This window comes from Protopterus annectens, chromosome 13.part0 (genome assembly GCF_019279795.1).
Source record: "Protopterus annectens isolate FY-2018-M chromosome 13.part0, PAN1.0, whole genome shotgun sequence".
NCBI classification, from domain to species: Eukaryota; Metazoa; Chordata; order Ceratodontiformes; family Protopteridae; genus Protopterus; species Protopterus annectens.
In genome coordinates, this window is record NC_056747.1 from 730604537 (window position 1) to 730622915 (window position 18379).

An 18379-nucleotide genomic window follows, 5' to 3' on the forward strand; every position below is an offset into this window, starting at 1 on the left:
GGCGTGGCTGTAGATGCCATGGTGGTGGCATCTGCTACACAACAGGACGTGGCAGAGGCTTCAACGTCCGTCCATCCTCCTAATAAGGAGTCTAGGAGCATGGACCGATGCGGAAGCGCACCCTGACTTCAGCGGCCTTTACACTAAGGTCCCTGAATTATTTGGCACATTTTACCAGGCTACAGAGGGATCTGGTCAAGGAGCTGTCAGATTCCCTCTCAGGTAACCTACCTGAGCAGCTAGCCCAGTCGGTTAGCTCTCAGTTGGCTATCCTTACCTCGATTTCTAACTCGTCCATGAGGCTCATTTCATATGCGGCCGAAGGCGCGGGCAGAGCGGCAGGCACAGGCGTGGCTCTACGGAGACAAGCCTGGCTCCGTTTAAGGTCATTTCGGAGGCCTTCAAGTCTTCCTTCACGACGCTCCCTTTGATGGGTCGTCTTTGTTTGGACCTAAGGTTAAAGACACTCTTAACCGCTGTGAGCAAGAGGGAAAAACTTTATCTGCCGTAGGTGCACGTTATTCCACTCCCTTTCGGCCTTATCCCAAGGCTAAAAGAGGAGGGAAGATGTGGTTCCAAATCACGTAAGTTTTTCCTCAACAGCAGGAAGATTCCCCTTCCAGAGGCAGACGACGGGAAATTTTTCTGGGAGACGCCGTCCCAGAGGCGACAGAGGGCCCCGCAATTCTGGAGACCGCAAGTCCTTTCGTGGCTCTTCAGCCTCCCACACTTCATGAGGGATTGCCCGGCTGTGCTGCTCCGGAGCCAGTCGGGTGCCGTTTGGCCAAGCACCTAAAAGCCTGGGAGTCTATCACTCAGGACAGATGGGTGCTTCGGATTATTGCCGGAGGTTACACCATTCCCTTCACACACTCACCCCCACCGTCCAAAAAAATCCCGGACCCACCACCCAGTCAAAGGGAAATTGCAGCCGCAGAAGCGTCAAAGCTGCTAGAAAAAGGAGTCATCCAACCGGTCCCCACAGACCAGATCGGATCCGGAAATTACTCAAGGTTCTTTTAGTGCCAAAAGACAGGGGACCTGAGACCAATATTGGATCTCAGCAAACTAAACCAATCCGTCATGAAATCCAAATTCGAATGGTCACTTTACAATCCATTCTCCCATTGTTGGAGAAGGATGTTTGGATGTGCTCCATAGATCTCAAGGACGCCTATTATCACATACCGATACATCAGGCGTCCAGGAGGTATCTGCGCTTCAGCCTGGGAGACAGTCATTTCCAATTTTGTGCACTGCCCTTTGGTCTCACCACAGCCCCCAGGGTGTTCACCAAGTGTTTGGCAGTAGTGACTGCTCACCTGAGGAGTCTTGGACTCCAAGTGTTTCCCTATCTGGACGACTGGCTCCTGACTGCCACCACCAGGCATCTACTAATGGACAACCTCAAAGCCACCATCTCCCTGGGTGCTACCCTGGGAATTACAATCAATTGGTCAAAGTCTGTCTTGCTGCCCTCTCAGCGCATAAGGTTCATAGGAGCAGAGATGGACTCAAAATTGATGCACGTCTTTCTTCCTACCGAAAGGATTCAAACTTTACAAGGTCAAGTTCAAGCCCTGCTTTCAAGATCCAAAGCCCCAGCCAGGATGGTCCTGCAACTTTTAGGTTCGATGTCTGCCACTGTTCTCCTAGTTCCACTGGCAAGATTGCACATGAGGATTCTTCAGTGGCTGTTATCGACTCAATGGTCCTTTCAGAATCTCCCCCTCAATCACCCCATTATGATTACAGAAACGTGCAAACGGGACCTCCGCTGGTGGCTTCAGCCATCCAATCTGAATCAGGGAAGACCTTTTGTTATCCCCCCTCCGGTGGCCACCCTGACGACGGATGCCTCCCAGACAGGGTGGGGGGGGGGCATTGTCTGGGCAGGTTAGTTCAGGGTTCTTGGCTTCCAGGCGAAACCTTTCTCCATATCAATGTATTGGAAATGAGGGCTGTACTTCTGTCCCTACAGGCCCTCCACAAGTTTCTCCCTCAAGGCATTATCGCTATCCACACAGACAACATGTCGGTGGTTTGGTATCTAAACAAACAAGGAGGGACCAGATCTTACCCCCTTTGCAGAGAGGCCATGAGGGTGTGGGAATGGGCTGTAGCTACCAACCGTTTCTTGGTAGCGACCCACATTCCAGGGAAATCCAATATATTGGCAGACAGATTAAGCAGGACGATTCTCTCTCCTCACGAGTGGTCCCTGAACGAAACAGTAGCAGCTCAGGCTTTCAGAAGATGGGGGACCCCGTGCTGCGACCTATTCGCAACACCACAAAACGCAAAGTGCAAAAGGTTCTTCTCCTTGACTCCACGTCAGGGGGAGGCAGCTATGGATGCTCTGGTCCAACCTTGGCCAACAGGACTACTTTATGCCTTTCCTCCGGTTCCACTTCTCCCCAAAGTCATCCAGAAAGCTTCTCAATTGGGGTCCACAATGATACTAATTGCTCCGCACTGGCCTCGTCAGGTATGGCTTCCCTACCTGAAGAAACATGCTGTGGACGATCCTTGGTTTTTGGATCTAACTCCGGATCTGCTGATTCATCAGTCGGGACGACAACACCAGTCCCTTCACACTTCGAAATTGACAGCTTGGCTCCTCCACTTCCGACTTTAGTCAGAAATCACACCTTAGACCCGGAAGTTATTCACATTTTATCTTCGCCCACAAACCCACCACTAAGAAATTGTACCTCAGTAAGTGGAAGAGGTTTGCTATCTGGGCTCAACTCAGGGGCTTAGACCCTATCACTGCCCCGATACCAGAGGTTTTGAAATTTTTAACATCCTTGTTTAATCAAGGATCTTCAGTCTCTACTATTAAAGTCCAACTAGCAGCTATCTCTAAATTTCACGAATCCATGGATCCACCGTTGATGAGCAGCAGATTATGCAAAACTTTCATTAAAGGTGCTGGGCTGTTAAGACCCCCAGTTTTTCATCCTGCGCCTCCGTGGGATCTTGATTTGGTACTTCGTGCCTTAACATCTTCCCCTTTTGAACCGGCTGCTACATGCGAGTTAAAATATCTGTCTTGGAAAACTGCCTTCTTAGTTGCAATTACCTCTGCAAGAAGAGTTTCAGAGCTTCAAGCCCTATCTATCAAACCACCGTACTTGATTTTTCACAAGGATAGAGTATCACTTAGGCCTAACCCATCTTTTGTCCCAAAGATTTGTTCTAATCTCTGTCTCCAACAATCTCTAGAGCTACCAGTTTTCTTTCCAAAATTCTCCAACGAAGCGGAGTACACCCTCCATAAATTGGATGTTCACAGGCAATTGCGCTTCTATCTAGACAGGACTCAGCAAATTCGAAAATCAGACCAGTTGTTTGTGTCCTTTTCAGATAATAAATTGGGTAAAACCATCACTAAAGCTACTATCTCCAAATGGATTAGAGATTGTATAACTCAGGCTTATTTCTCTTCAAATAAGCAACTTACAACATCTATCAAAGCTCACTCTACCAGAGCTATGGCTACTTCTATTGCTTTTCATTCCAAGCTCGCTATTTCTGAGATTTGTGCTGCGGCTACTTGGTCCAACCCGCACACTTTCATTTCCCACTATAAATTGGATGTGGCATCTAAAGGGCGAGCATCATTTGGTTCCACGGTACTCAGGAGTGTTTTCCGGTGAGCCACCCAGGATTCAGGTGCTAGGGGCTGTCCCATCAGTCAGAATGTAGGCGAGATAGGATCACATAACATCTTTTAGTTATGTACTCACCATAACTTCAGATGTTTGGGATCCATCTCGCCTACATTCCTAATACCCACCCTCCTTCCCCCTGCCTTGGAGATCAGAAGAGATTGAACGGTTTGGAGTTCTACTGTTTTTTATCTTGTTTCATCTGACGATGTTATATAAGCAGCATGTGTGTCTGTGTATGTATGCGGACAAACTAGATCTGGGGGACTGGTAGTGGTGCATCCTGGGATATAGTAAGCTCAGCCAATAAGAGACTTCGCTCTTTGGCATAAGCGTGCCGAGTCGGAGCCGAGGGATCGGCTCCGAACCCATTAGTCAGAATGTAGGCGAGATGGATCCCAAACATCTGAAGTTATGGTGAGTACATAACTAAAAGTTCTGAAAGCTGTCTTACAGCAAATGAACTGGGTATGCCAAGAGGCACTCTAAATCCATTAAGTTAAAAATGCTGACAGTGGAATTATGGCTGGTTGAATTTTATTTAAACTTGATTAAATTGCCAATACTGCTAATTCATGAAAAAATAATATCAACACAATTCTCTCTACCTGCCCAGGGATATGTTCTTCATAACCCAGTCTTGAAGTATAAGCATCCTCAGCTCTAACGCAGTCCATGACGTGATCCACCTGTGGTGCAGTCCAGCTGTAAACCTGAAAAGGAGTGGCTATCCTTTCAAATGGGTGCCTCTGTACCCTAAAAAAAAAAAAAAAAAAAAAAAACATAACTCAGACATTCGCACTAGTTAGTAATAAAAATTAAAATAGGGAGCTGAAGTAATAACGATCTCTTCAGATATTTAGTTTCTGTAGCAACATACAGCTCATGTGTTCAGCATTAGAGTTTACTCAAAAATCATAATTCACAGTACATCTGGCCTAGAATTACTCGCCATGGAAAATCTAGCCCTCCTCATGTTTCCTTATACTTGAAAAACTAAAATTTTTCAATGATACTTCATGCCATTTGCATCATATTCTGAAATACAACAAGCTATATATCTGTAAAAGTACACTTGCCAACACACTGGCAGAGGGGCAAGAAGTACCGTAGACTGCCTGTAACTCATGACTTGTGTTCCAGTAACAACCTAGGTGACAGAAGGTACAAACAACTTTAATGAAAGCCTACAGTCCTTGCAGAAGTGGTACAGCTGAGGGGAATCTCCCCCACCCCCAGTAAGGAGCATAAAGAATAAGAGGATACAAAAAAGAAAAAAAAGGAGGAGGATACAATACTTTACACTGGGTGTACATCTGGATAAATCCCTACCGGTTTGTAGGTTACAGCCAATGAACACCCACTCTTGGAAAGGTAGGGAAAAAAAAAAGAGCATCAGAAAAACACAGCATAATCTACAACGAGACTACCATTTTTTTCAGCTTAGCTGTTCCTCTGCTAGGAGAATGAAAAGTCCAAAAACAGGCTATTGGCAGCACAGTGAGACCAGATATGAAGCTAAGCAAAAAGAAGAATTAACTAGATTAACTACAAAATGGATTTGGACACTTCTCAGTTTCAAAAGTGATCTGGGGGAATGATATAACAGAGGCAAAGATGAGCTTTTTTGTTGTTTAATTAGTGCACCGTGAATTCCCTTAGTTTTGCGAATGATCAGACAAAATAGTCTATGAAGATGCTTTACCAACAAAGCATATCAGTGCAAAGTTACAATTCCTTAACCTTTTGTCTTTAACAATTTCTATTACTGCTCGTTTACTGAAATTTAATATGGGGGTTTAAGTCATGTGTTAGGTCTTCTGACCAGAGAGACAATATCTCCATAAGGCTGCTGTCATAATATAGGAATATGAGCTCATTCATTTGCTCTTTGTATATGAAGGGTTACTGAAGAGTTTGTACGCAAGCTGGATAGAGTCTAGTTCATATGAGGGAAAGACTGCCCCCCCTGCAGAAACGTAGTAAAAAGTGTGCTTTTTCATTTGGTGTTGTTATAGGTGGAGGGGATATTACTTATATTTGCTTTATATTTTTCGATGTTGTTGGGTTCGATGTTAAGAGTTTTAGAGGTTTTGAATTTTTGATCTTATGGTCTCGCTGTTTTGAAATTAGACGTTATGAGTTTTCGACGTTTTGAAGTAGAACCAGGTGAAAAGTAGCTCAATGAAAACTGGTACAGATATATGTGTTTTCTCCGTGAAATAGAAATATGAATGTCTTGGAGTAAAACTAACTGGTGGTTATTTAACAGTTTGCATTCCCACTGCACTAATTATGACCAGGTTTGATACAAAACTGTCTTTTTCTTATTTTTTTTTTCTTTCCTTGGGACAAACCTAGTTAGAAGGTTTTAAAGACAACAGGAGTGCTATAAACCACAAACCACAAGGATGGATAGGGTATCAAGTTGTATGTGGACAGAAGAATATCAGCACTGTAAATGGATGGCTAAACATAAACGACAATATGCAGCTGTACATATTTACTGTCTGGGGAATACTGACTGGATTCTGAATACTTACCACTAGGGAAATCAATTTAACCTATATCAAGATCACGAGGAGGTGAGGATAAGGTTATCAACTATGATTTTTTTTTGTTACAGGCTTTAGATCCACTGGTAGTTCTGATGACACTTGTTTACTTAACAGGAACTGTCGAGTTCATGCTATTTTTACGACACCATAAACACAAGACATGAATAGGACGGAAACAATCTGGTTGGCAAAAGGAATCTCATCATGAAATTGACTTTAGGGATCACGTCAATTATAGTACGCTTATTAGTCATGATAAGGTAGAGGTATTAGAGTCAAATGAGCAAGTCAAGCCTGATGATGAAACCAAGCACATATGTCATATTTATTTACAAGGAAGTAGATACACATTGAGATACATAACTGTTTGTATTACCTGCATTAAATGTCCGATGTTTGGTTGGATAGCACTGTTGGCTTATGAACATCTCTAAAGCATGCTGTGTGTATAATTGTACACACAAAAAGTTGCCAGTTTTCTGTGAGATATATGGCATTATATCATGCCATAAACTGATGAAATACATTCTTAATAGATTACTGATTTTATGCTGACTGTATGCTTCAAATCAAGAATGAGTTTTTGAAAAAAAAAATATATGGGTGTATATTATGTTATCGAACTTTTAAAAGTTCGAACATCATATGGTCGAAGCCATATGATCGAACTTTTACAAGTTCAAAACACGAAAAAAGAAACAGAAAAACCTACCTGACCGTTTTAAGACGGGGGGGGGGGGGAGCACCCGTGCCCACACCCCCCCCCTTTAAATATACAGACTCAAAGATCACACTACAGTGCAGAAAAAGGGAAATCTTCCCATTTCACACTGTATGGAGATACCCGTTGAAACTTTCGAATTTTTAAAAGTTCGATCATATAGTGCTGACCATATGACGTTCAAACTTTTAAAAAGGTCAATAAATGTAACATGTACCCAAATGCTCACCAATGTCAAAAAAGTATAAGACATGTGGATTACAGCAAGCCAATACATGAGAGTTTACTTACTACAGTCATTTCTTACACTGTGGAATACTGAATTTCTTTTTAATATCAATGTATTATTTTCCTCTTAGGCCTTAGCTTGGTACTACAAACCATTTAAACTTCACATTCTCACTGCAATCCTTTGTACAGACTCATACCATATATGTATCGTGGATAACAACCAATTCACATATTGGTATGTCTTTTGGTTGTGGGAGGAAAAACATGAGGACACAGAAGACATGCAGATTCTAAAAAGAAGGCACTCCAACCAGAAACTAAAACAAATAACCCAGTACAAAAAAAAAAAAAAAACGCTGCTTTGCAACAGCTATGCCAATCCCTGCATTATTGCACCATCACTATACACCAACACATTGGGAAAATCTTAAGCATCAAAATAGTTTTATAACAACATAGCAGATATAGCCATGACTACTGAACAGACATGCTAGAGAAAATGACGTATATGAGCGAAGTTAAAAAGAAACTATTCCCCAATCAGCTAACTTTGCATTACTTTTCAGAGGGGTGTAAGTATGTATGCCACACATTACATTTCCAAATATTTGTCTCCAAAAATTCTAAGAATGGCACACAATGCCCTCAAAAGCAAGTACTGTGGTAAAGTACTACATTCAGAGCTGTATACAACAGTAAGGTACCAAATACACATCTAGTGTAAAAGTGTTTATCAGGAAAATGTAACTTCAAGATTGGTATACAAACGTGTAACTTCAACAGGTCATAGTCAGATAAAACTCAAAAATGCTTTTTATCATAACTGTTATGACTGATATTACTCTTTACGTTGCATAGGCTTTCAATATTTTTAGGATAAATGGGGAAAAAACAAAGTGGAGACTTTTTTATGCTACAGGACATAATTCAAACTTCTCCCTACTTTATGATTTTTTTTTTTAAATCAGCTGTGAAAAATCTGTTTATTTTACAGATTTTTATTCTAGTTTAAAGCAAAAATGCTTACAGGATAGTGTTTTCTGCTGAAAACTTCGCTTCACTGTGTGCTGATCTGTCTCATATCCAGTTAGTTTAAAGAGCTTCTGTGCCAAGCTACCTATGAAGGTGATACAGCACAGCAAACAGAGGTATGTAAGACAATGTAACAATGCTCTCAGTTTGCTGACTTTGTAGAACAAGGGTCAACGACATATATCAATACTAGAAACAAGCATGCTGTCAAACTCATTTGATGACACCAGAAGTAAAATCAGAAACTCATCAATGGGACCAGATAACTACACAGAAAACAATGAAAACCTAACCAAACCTCTTATTAGACATTTTCAACTAAATATCAGCACGTGAACATTTCCATTAATGACAGTGACAGGCTACAACTGTACCAATTCACAAGGTGTAGTGGCATCACACCCAAATAATATTAACCCATTAAATCAGCATGACTACTGTTCTATGTAAAAACGAGAAAGTCAAAAAGGTGCAAAGCTAAAATGACAAAGGAAATCTACTTCTGTTATAACAATATGAACTTAAGAGAAACTCTAGCCTTTTGAAACCTGTGGCATTCTCTAACATAACCACCAGCATTTCATCAGGTTTCTGATACCACATACAACTTAACTTGATCTTGTCAAGGCCTTTAAAACAATAACAAATTAACAGATTGTGTGTATGGGGGTATCAGACTAACCAACTAGAAGTTACCAGAGGTGTTTTACTGGGCCCTGCACGGTGCCACTTCTGTTTAGACTAAAAGTGGGAAATATCCTATGGATAATCCATGTATGACCATGACTGTAAAGTTAGTGACAATTAACCACAAGAACTGGAACTTGGACTGAGAACAAGAGGCACACATTTTAGCGTAAACAATTTATTTTCCACTTCCGTCATTAGACTTGATCAGAAAACAATACATTCAACTGCAAAAAAACTTTCAGTTTAAAAATATCTGCAAGACAATAGAAAGTACATCTTTATCCTATAATTAAGTGACATCACAAACTCAACTTTTAAAGACATATACTTCTGTTAAAAACGTATTTGTTCAAGTGAACCCTGCGGTTCTTTAAGAAACAATGTTGACTACATCATTCAGTACTGGTGCTTTGTCAGAGTTTAACCTGATTTGCCGCAGTTCTTTTTGTTCCAACTCTGTCTTAAAATCCTAAAGGGCTAAGATTTTTTAAAAGCCCAAATGGTGTCAAGGCTACGGATTCCTTTTTTTCCACCTTAAAGGAATTCAACAATGCTGGTCTGAATTTTTTAAAATTACTTGTGGACAATAATGTTAAAACTACAGCCATTTTAAGATAACAAATAATGACTGCTGATCAAGCCATTCATAGACGGTTTCACAGTAAGTTTGGTGCGCTCAGAGTATCATAACATCTTCGAAGAAGTTCAGAAGCATGAGCAAATTGGGAAGATTTCCCTTACTGCACTGTAGTGCGGTCTCGGAGTTGGTATATTTAAAGAACAGGGGCTGTGGGGGGTGCAGGTGGGATTGTCCCCCTGCCTACAGCTGTTTTTTTTTTTTTTTTTTTTTTTTTTTTACATATGTTCAAAGTTTTATAACTTCGAACATTTAAATTCGATATTTTAATGTTCGAAGTTATAAAACTTCGAACATATGATATAGACCCTGTAAAACAACTTGAAAAAAAGATATAGCAGCTCCTTACTAGAAAAGTCAAAGGGTTGGAAAACTTCTATTCAGAAAGACTTCAGGAAAAAGAAGTTATGTACCTACCATAACATTCCATGGTAGTTAGTTGTCATTCATCTTGCCTTCCTTCTTGCTGTTTGGGTTCGGAGCCAATCCTCAGCTCTGACTTGGCCTACTTCTACAGCTCAAGAGCTTACTGTCTCGAGGTCCCAGAATGCCCAGCGTCAGCTACCCAGACCTCGTTTGAGATGGTGCACGCTAGACATATAAAGTTCATAGGTTAGTACTAGGCTATCGGCCCTAAGGCCTATGCAAGCCTAGCCATAACAATTCCCTGGAAATTTTTTCCCACAATATTTACTTCTCTTGACTGACATGATCCCCGGGGTTTATTTCCTATCTCCCATCCAATCATCAAGGTTCCTTTTGAAGAGGGCCAATGAGGTGCTCTGCTTGACATGTATGGGCAGTCTATTCCAGAGTATGGGGAGTCTCTGGGTCAGGAACCTAATCCCTCCAGCATGTTTTGTTCATTGTGATAAGATTTAGATCCCCGGAGTGTGTGGCTCTGAGGGATTGGGATTTCTTTAAGTGGAGCATGTCCAACAGCTCAGGGTTTGACATGGCCTTGTATGTTAAGCAGAGATCGCCCCTGAGTAGACGATATGCCACAGAGTATAGCTGGAGTTTTTTTTTTTTTTTTAGACGGTCAGCATATGGCATCTGCTTTAGGCCTGCGATTCTTTTAGTGAGGTATTTCTGTGGCCTTTCCAGTTGTTGCAGATGTCTTGTGAGGTACATACCAAATGGGGCATTATACTCTATAATGGGTCTAATGAGGGATGAGTACAGTGGGACAATGACCTCCTTTTTTCTGGATGAAAAGCCCTTAGTGATGAGGTGTGCCACGTAGAAGGATTTCCTGACTGTTGTGGCGATGTGGTTATCGAAAGTGAGACCACTGTCCACTTGTGTCCCTAAGTCTCTCATCACACTTTCAATGTTTAGTGTCCTGCCACCTACGTGGTAGTTCATGGGTACATGTTTTTTTCCAAAGGTGATGACTATACATTTCTTGGCATTAAGCTTGAGCCCATGGCTCTGGTACCAGGCATCTGCTTCTGTAAGGCCCTTTTGTAGAATATCCACATCATTTGGGGATTCAATAATGGCTCCCAGTTTGCAGTCATCTGCAAACTTTGTTAGCTAGAATCCCGTAGTGTTGGCCTGTACTTCAGAGAAGTAGATGCCAAACAAGAGTGGTCCCAGGACTGAACCCCGAGGTACTCCACCTGTCACTTGTCTGGAGATGGATTTGGAGTTGGCTACTTTTACAGTCTGGGTTCTGTTAGTAAGCCAGTTGGCAACCCATCAAGTGACGTAGGGATTTATGCCCAACTTAGTAAGTTTATCTATGATTCCGGAGTGGGGGATGGTGTTGAAGGCCTTGGCGAGGTCCAGATAGGCTGTGTGGACCTCCTTACCCTCGTCCACAGCTCTGGAGACTGATTCGAAGAAGTCAATCAGATTCAGGAGACAAGATCGGCCCTTCACAAACCCAAACTGGGTGGGGTCCAGTGTCTGGAGGTTGCCAATGTCTTTGTTTATAAGTTCCATGATAATGCGTTCTATGCCCTTGCAGATCAGGCTTGTCAGACTGATGGGACAGTAGTTCCCGGGATCCAAGGTGGATCCTCCCTTATAGAGCAGGATAACTGTAGCTGTGCGCCACTCAGTGGGCACAAAGCCTGAGGTGAGGCTATGATTAAACATGACACATAGGTGGGGTGCCAGTTCATTTTGTAGTTCATGTAGTACACAGCCTGGGATGTCATCTGGTCCCACAGATGTTGTATTCATAGCTTTGGAGAGTGCTGTTTCTACCTGTGCGGCTGCGATTATCGGAATTTGGCAATCTTTTGGTATTGAGATGGGCCCTTTAGGGGGCGAGAGGGGAGTGAAGTTGGCACTAAATCGATCTGCCAGGATATTGGCAATATCCTTGGGATCAGTATATTTAATGCCATTCTGTTGTAGCTCAGAGCAGATCTGAGCATTGCCATTTAGATTCTTGACATAACTATAGAATGCCTTGTGGTTGTCTTTGAAATCTTTGGCAATTTTATTTTCGTAACTGGCTTTTAAGGATTTTATGAGGGATCTCAGCTTCTTACAGAGGCTGTTGAGGGAGTTTTTTGCATCCTGGGATTTTCCTCTTTTCTGCAACAGTTTCTTCCTTCTGTTGTACAGTTTGTTTATAGCAGGGGACCACCAGATTGGCTTCTTTTGTTTTGGAGAAGAGCATCTTGGTTCTATTTGGGATGGCACGATTCATGCACGAGTGGATGTGCTCGTACAGTGCCTTAGTGTAGGATTCTGCAGTCGAACTTCCAGGGGTGTTGTGAAGTTTGTCACTTCTGACTTCAGTAGCATGAAGTTGGCTTTGGAGAAGTTTAAGGAGGTTTCCTAACTGGGGGGTGGGGGTGGGATGTGGATGTCAAGGGTGATTTGCTTATGGTCAGACCTGACCAATGAGGAGGTGACCACTGGTGTGGAGCATCTATCTCCCATGTTGGTAATGACCAGGGCTAGGATATTGGAGCCCCTGGTGGGACAATGGATTAGTTGATCCAGGGCGTTGGAATTTATGAATTCCAAGAACCGTTGGGAAAAGTAGTTGGTACCAGAGTAGTTTTCCCAATTAATGGCAGGGTGGTTGAAATCATCTATTAGGTTGTTTCGTTGTTTCTTAATATTTTCCAGTATGTTTAGGAAGGTGTAGTGAGAATCTTGGGGTATGGTGGGGGATCTGTAGCAAGCTACAATTTGGATTGCAGTCTTAACCTAGTGTTAGTTGCACCTGGAGAATTTCAGATGCATTGTGTTGGGCAACTAGCCTGGAGGTGTGAATATGGACACTCCTCCACCTTTAGTGTTTCGGTCTTGGTTTTGTGGCCGAAAAGTGTGATAAGAATTGTAGCCTGGTATTGCAGGGGTGCTCTCTGGAGCCTTGAACCAGGTCTCAGTCACTGCACAGATATCGATGTTCTCCATTTTTAGGAGTGCCTCGAGAGAGAGTACATTTTGAGGTTCAGACTTCTAGCATTGAGTAGCATTACCTTCAGATTTTGCATGCTTGTATCTGTTACAGTGGTGGTTTTATCCTTTGAACCTTGCCTAAAAAAGGCACTATAGGGGTGGCAAGAGCTTTAGCCAGTAACCTGAATCCTAGGCGTGACAAGTGCAGACCATCTCTGGCAAAGCATTGTGGTTTGTCGATTATGTTTTCCCAGACAGACAAATACTGGATCCCCTTTGAATGACACCAGAAGCTTAGCCAATTGTTGAAGTCAATCATTTTGTTCTTATACTGTGGCATCATTCTGGGAGAAGGCAGGATGCTACTCATGGCTAGGGTCATACCTGCCTGGGTCACATGATCCAAGAGCTCTTCCATGTCTCTTTTCATGTAGTCCAGGGAGGTACGTCTCAAGTCATTTACTCCAGCTTGGACAAAGACAGAGTCGTACTTGTAGTTGTTGTGAAGTGACTTGAGTGCATGCGTTGTAACGTAAAAAAAAACTGATTTACCAAAATAAAAGATCAGAGTAAACGGTCATAAAATTACCTGGCAAGTGAACCCAGAAAAAAGGAAATCAACCAATGAAACCATAGTGAACTCCTCTCAATCCTCCAGGAAGGGGGAAGGAGGGGGGGACGCAAGAAGGAAAGCGAGATGAAGGACAACTAACATGGAACGTTATGGTAGGTACACAACTTCTTTATGTTGTCCCATCTCGCCTTCATTCTTGCTGTTTGGGACAGCAAGACCCCGGGTGGCTCATTGGAACAGACTCTTCAGAACAGTGGAACCAAAGGAAGCCCTTCTCCAGGAGACCACATCCATTTTGTAATGAGAGATAAAGGTATGAGGGTTTGCCCAAGTGGCAGCTGCACAAATGTGAGTCTTTGGGCAATTTAGACTGAAAGGCTACAGAAGTGGCTAATGCTTTAGTAGAATGACCTTTCGGTTTTGCTGGAAGATGTTTATGTCTTAACTGATAAATAAAGGCAATGGTGTCAGATAACCATTTGGATAAGGTCATCTTTGAAACTGGAAGGCCTTGCTTATTGTGAGCACAGGAGAGAATACTTTCTTAGCTCTTTAGTCTTACGGAGGTAAAAACGTAATTGTCTGTGCACATCCAGTTGGTGAAGACTGTATTCTGCCTTGTTGCTATGATTGGGAAAGAAGACTGGGAGATCAATAGATTGATTTAAATTGTTTTCTGAACAGACTTTTGGTATGAAGGATGGGTTGGTTCTCAGAGAAAAGTATAGTTGTGTACCTACCATAAATGTAGATGTTAGAGTGTATTCACTGTTGCAGTCATTACACTTGGGTTATCCTGCCTGCAGGCTACCCGCAGTCGGCCTGAATTCCAAAGTCCTGGTCCGGCGTCGGTTGCTGTCGCCTCTTCCCTGACGTCAGTGCGCCAGGGGTATACAAGATGCAGCTGATGACATTTTCTTCAGTTTTTCTTGCCCCAGATGCCAGGTGCCCCCAAGAAGGTAGGCAATACATATTGCTTATAAAAACATACAGTAAAATAAAACAATACCTTCATCTACAAGCAAATACACCACATAGGTTGTATAGGATAGAGAAGTATAGATAAGTCCCAGCAAAGAAAGGGGGATGGAGGGTGGGTAACTTGGACTGCAACAGTGAATACACTCGAACATCTATATTTATGGTAGGTACACAACTGTACTATGTTCATGTTTCACTGTGGCAGTCATTACACTTGGGTTGAATCCCAAAGCTGAGGTAGGGCGGCTGGGTCTAAATAGGATTAGGAGTGGCTATGAGGCCCTGCAGAACTGCAGTGGCAAAGCCTGCTCTGGATTTAGAATAAAGAGGCAAGTGATAATGCTTGGTAAAAGTGTGCACTAAACTCAAAGTTGCAGCATCCAAGATTTCCTTGATTGGTACTCCTCTGAGAAAGGCTGCTGAAGTGGCTGCTGCCCTGGTAGAATGTGGCCTAATATTCTTAGGCACTGACTTGCCATGCTGTGCATAGCAGAAACGAATGCAGTGTCCTATCCATTTTGAAATAGTCTGCTTTGAGATAGCCTTTCCTTGTGATCCTGCAGCATATGCTACAGAAAGTTGCTCAGTTTTTCTGAAAGTCTTTGTTTTGTCCAAGTAGAAGCGTAGTTGCCTGTGTATGTCCAAAGAGTGCTGAAGTCTCTCCCCTTTAATTCTGGGGATTTGGATAAAATGTTGGCAAATGAATGGCTTGGTTAAGAGCCACACTGGATACTACCTTTGGCATAAATGTTCGATTTGTTCTTAGAGAAACTCTGTCCAGATGAAAAATAATAAAAGGTTCCACTGTCATTAATGCCTGCAACTCTGAGACTCTTCTTGCTGAAGTTATTGCTAGGAGCACAGCAGTTTTCCATAAGAATTTCATATCAGCTGTATTGGCTGGTTCAAAAGGAGGCAGTGTGAGTTTTTCCAAGACAAAGTTGAGGTCCCATGTAGGTATCGGTGCTCTCCTTGGGGGTCTTATGTTTTTTGCTCCTCTGAGGTACTGTCTTAGCAGTGGATGTGAGAAAATAGGAGGTTCCGTATTGTAGTGATCTGAAATGGCAGAGGCATGGATCTTAACTGATGAGAAGGATAAACCTTTGTCCAGCATCTCAGTTAGGTATTGTAAAATATGAGGAATATTTGGAACAAGTGATTCAAGTCCTTGTGCCTGGTTCCAAGCACAGAATCTCTTCCATTTTTCTGCATAAGATTTCCTGGTGCTGGGCCTCCTGGCTTCCAAATTGACATCCATAACAGCCTTGGAGAGAGGTGTGTTCTGAGTGGCTATATTATTTGCCATGCAGCCAGATTTAAGGTTCTGAGTTGGCTGTGCAGGATCCGATTGTTTTGTTGAGTCAGAAGATGAGGAATTTGAGGTAAAGTCCAGGTTGGGCCTTGTGACAAGCTCTTTAGGATTGGGTACCAGTGCTGGCGTGGCCAGTCTGGGGCAATCAGAATCATTTTTGGCTTCTCTTGTCTGACTTTTAGGAGTACCTTGGGAAGGAGAGGCAGTGGTGGAAAGGCATAAACTGTTAGGGTTTTCCAGCTGAATGATAGAGCATCCACTTTCCATGCTTGCGAGTGGTAAGTCCTTGTGCAGAATCTCTAATTGGCAGTTGTGAGGGGAGGTAAATAGATCTATGTCTGGGCATCCCTATTTCCTTGTTATGTTGAAGATCTATGGATCTAGTTTCCACTCGTGAGGGCCCATGAGGTGTCTGCTTAGTTCGTCTGCCAGAGCATTTTTCTTTCCTGGCAGGAATTGTGCCTGCAGATGTACTTGATAGATCAGTGCTGTGTTCCACAAAGTCATGGCTTGCCTGCAGAGGGGGTAGGAATGTATGCCCCCTTGCTTGTTTATGTACCACATAACTGTAGTATTGTCCGTTTTTAGCAATAGTTGTCCTGGATGTAGTAGATCCTTGAAGGCTGTCAGGGCATTCTGTACAGCTAGCATCTCTTTTTGATTGATATGAAGATGCAGTTGGTCCGCGGGCCACGTACCCTGAATACATGTTCCTGCCATGTGTGCCCCCCAGGCATAATCCGATGCATCTGTTAGTGTCTGCCTGGCTGTGGGTAAAGTGAAAGGCTGTCACTTGTTGTGGTGACAGGCCAGTGCCCACCATCAAAACTCTTATTCCCTGTCTGCAACAGGAGTTATTATTGTTTCCAGGCTGTGGCAATGTTGAGTCCAAACACTTTTTAGATACCATTGTAGCTTCCTCATATGCAGTCTCGCATATGGAATTAGCAGGATGCAGGATGCCATGAAGCCCAAAGCCTGCAGAATTTTTCTTGCAGGTAGCTGCGTCTTTGCTGCCATCATTTGAAAGTAATGAGTCAGTTGCCTTTGCTTGTCTGGAGTGAGATAAGCCATCTGGGCAGTTGTATTTAAGCTTGCACCCAGGAATATTATCTCTTGAGAGGGCACTAGTTTTGATTTCTTTTCGTTTACTGTGTACCCTAGGCAAATTAGTAATCTTTTTACAAACGCCAGATGCTTTAGTAGAATGTCCTTGCTCTCTGCTTGAATAAGGCAGTCGTCCAAGTAGGGATACATTTGAATTCCTTTTTGTCTGCAAAATGCAATTACTGGTGCCAGGCATTTTGTGAAGACCCTGGGGACAGTAGATAAGCCAAAGGGCAGTGCAGAGATTTGGTAATGCATTGAGCCAGCTATGAATCTGAGGTATCTTCTTGCAAGATTGTCTGATTGGGACATGCAGGTATGCCTCTTTGAGGTCCAAAGTAACTAGCCAAGCCTTCTTGCCCAGCATGGGTAGAAGTTGCTGCAGTGTCAACATTTTGAAATTTGGAACATCCAGGAAAGTATTTAGAATAGAAAGGTCCAGTATTGGTCTCCAGGCTTTGTCCTTTCTGGGTACTAAGTAACGTCTTGAGTAAAATCCTTGCCCCTGTTCTTGCTGTGGTACTTTATGAATAGCCCTCATGTCCATGAGAGCAGAAATTTGTTTTTGTGCCTCTGCCCATTGATTTTGTGGCAGGTCTGGCATACCTTTTGACCTTGGTAGGGTGTGAAAGTGGAACCTGTAACCCTGAGAAACAATATTCAGTACCCATTTGTCCTGGGTGATCATGTGCCAATTTTGTGAGAAAAGCGCTAGTTTTCCCCCTAAGGGTGCTGCCAAAAGGTAAGTGCTTGGCTTTTGTAGAGGAAAGTCATTGGGACTGTTTCCTATAAGGTTGTGATTTGTCTTCTCCACCTTTGGGGGCTGACACAGCCCATTGTTTAGGTCTGTATGAGCCTTGGGGCTGAGATCTGTCTCTTGGGCGTCTGTATCTGCCTCTTGGGCGTCTGTATCTGCCTCTTGGGCGTCTGTATCTGCCTCTTGGGCGTCTGTATCTGCCTCTTGGGCGTCTGTATCTGCCTCTTGGGCGTCTGTCTGACACTGGAAAGGACCAATTTTTAGAAGGCAAGTTTCTGCTAAATCTAGGTGGCTGAACCTGTAAGAAATCCTTTACTGTCTGCATTGATTTTGCTTTATCCTCCATTTTCTTTAATACCTCTTCTGCCTTAACACCAAACAAAGTATCATGCTGTAATGGAGCATCCAATAATTTTGCTTTAACATGGTCAGGTAAACTCTGTTCTTTTAACCAAGCATGCCTTCGAATGACAAAGTACAGTTGTGTACCTACCATAAATGTAGATGTTCGAGTGTATTCACTGTTGCAGTCATTACACTTGGGTTATCCTGCTGGCAGGCGACCCGCAGTCGGCCTGAGTTCCAAAGTCTTCGTCCGGCTCGGTTGCTGTCACCTCTTCCCTGATGTCAGTGTGCCAGGGGTATAAAAGTTGCAACAGACGCCATTTTCTTCAGGTTTTTCTTGCCCCAGATGTCAGGTGCCCCCAGATAGGAAGGCTGGAAAGATAAAATT

The 18379-nt window shown here is 42.9% G+C and overlaps 1 protein-coding gene across 2 annotated transcripts in view; it reads right to left on the reverse strand.

Annotated features, from left to right (window-relative positions):
* CLUH (clustered mitochondria homolog) overlaps window positions 1–18379 on the reverse strand; it is a 662807-nt gene that overhangs the window by 340226 nt on the left and 304202 nt on the right. For both annotated transcript variants that reach the window (XM_044054416.1, XM_044054415.1), the window contains exon 8: window positions 4283–4430. In XM_044054416.1, the coding sequence (XP_043910351.1) occupies window positions 4283–4430 (148 nt within the window). The remainder of the gene's footprint in view (window positions 1–4282; window positions 4431–18379) is intronic.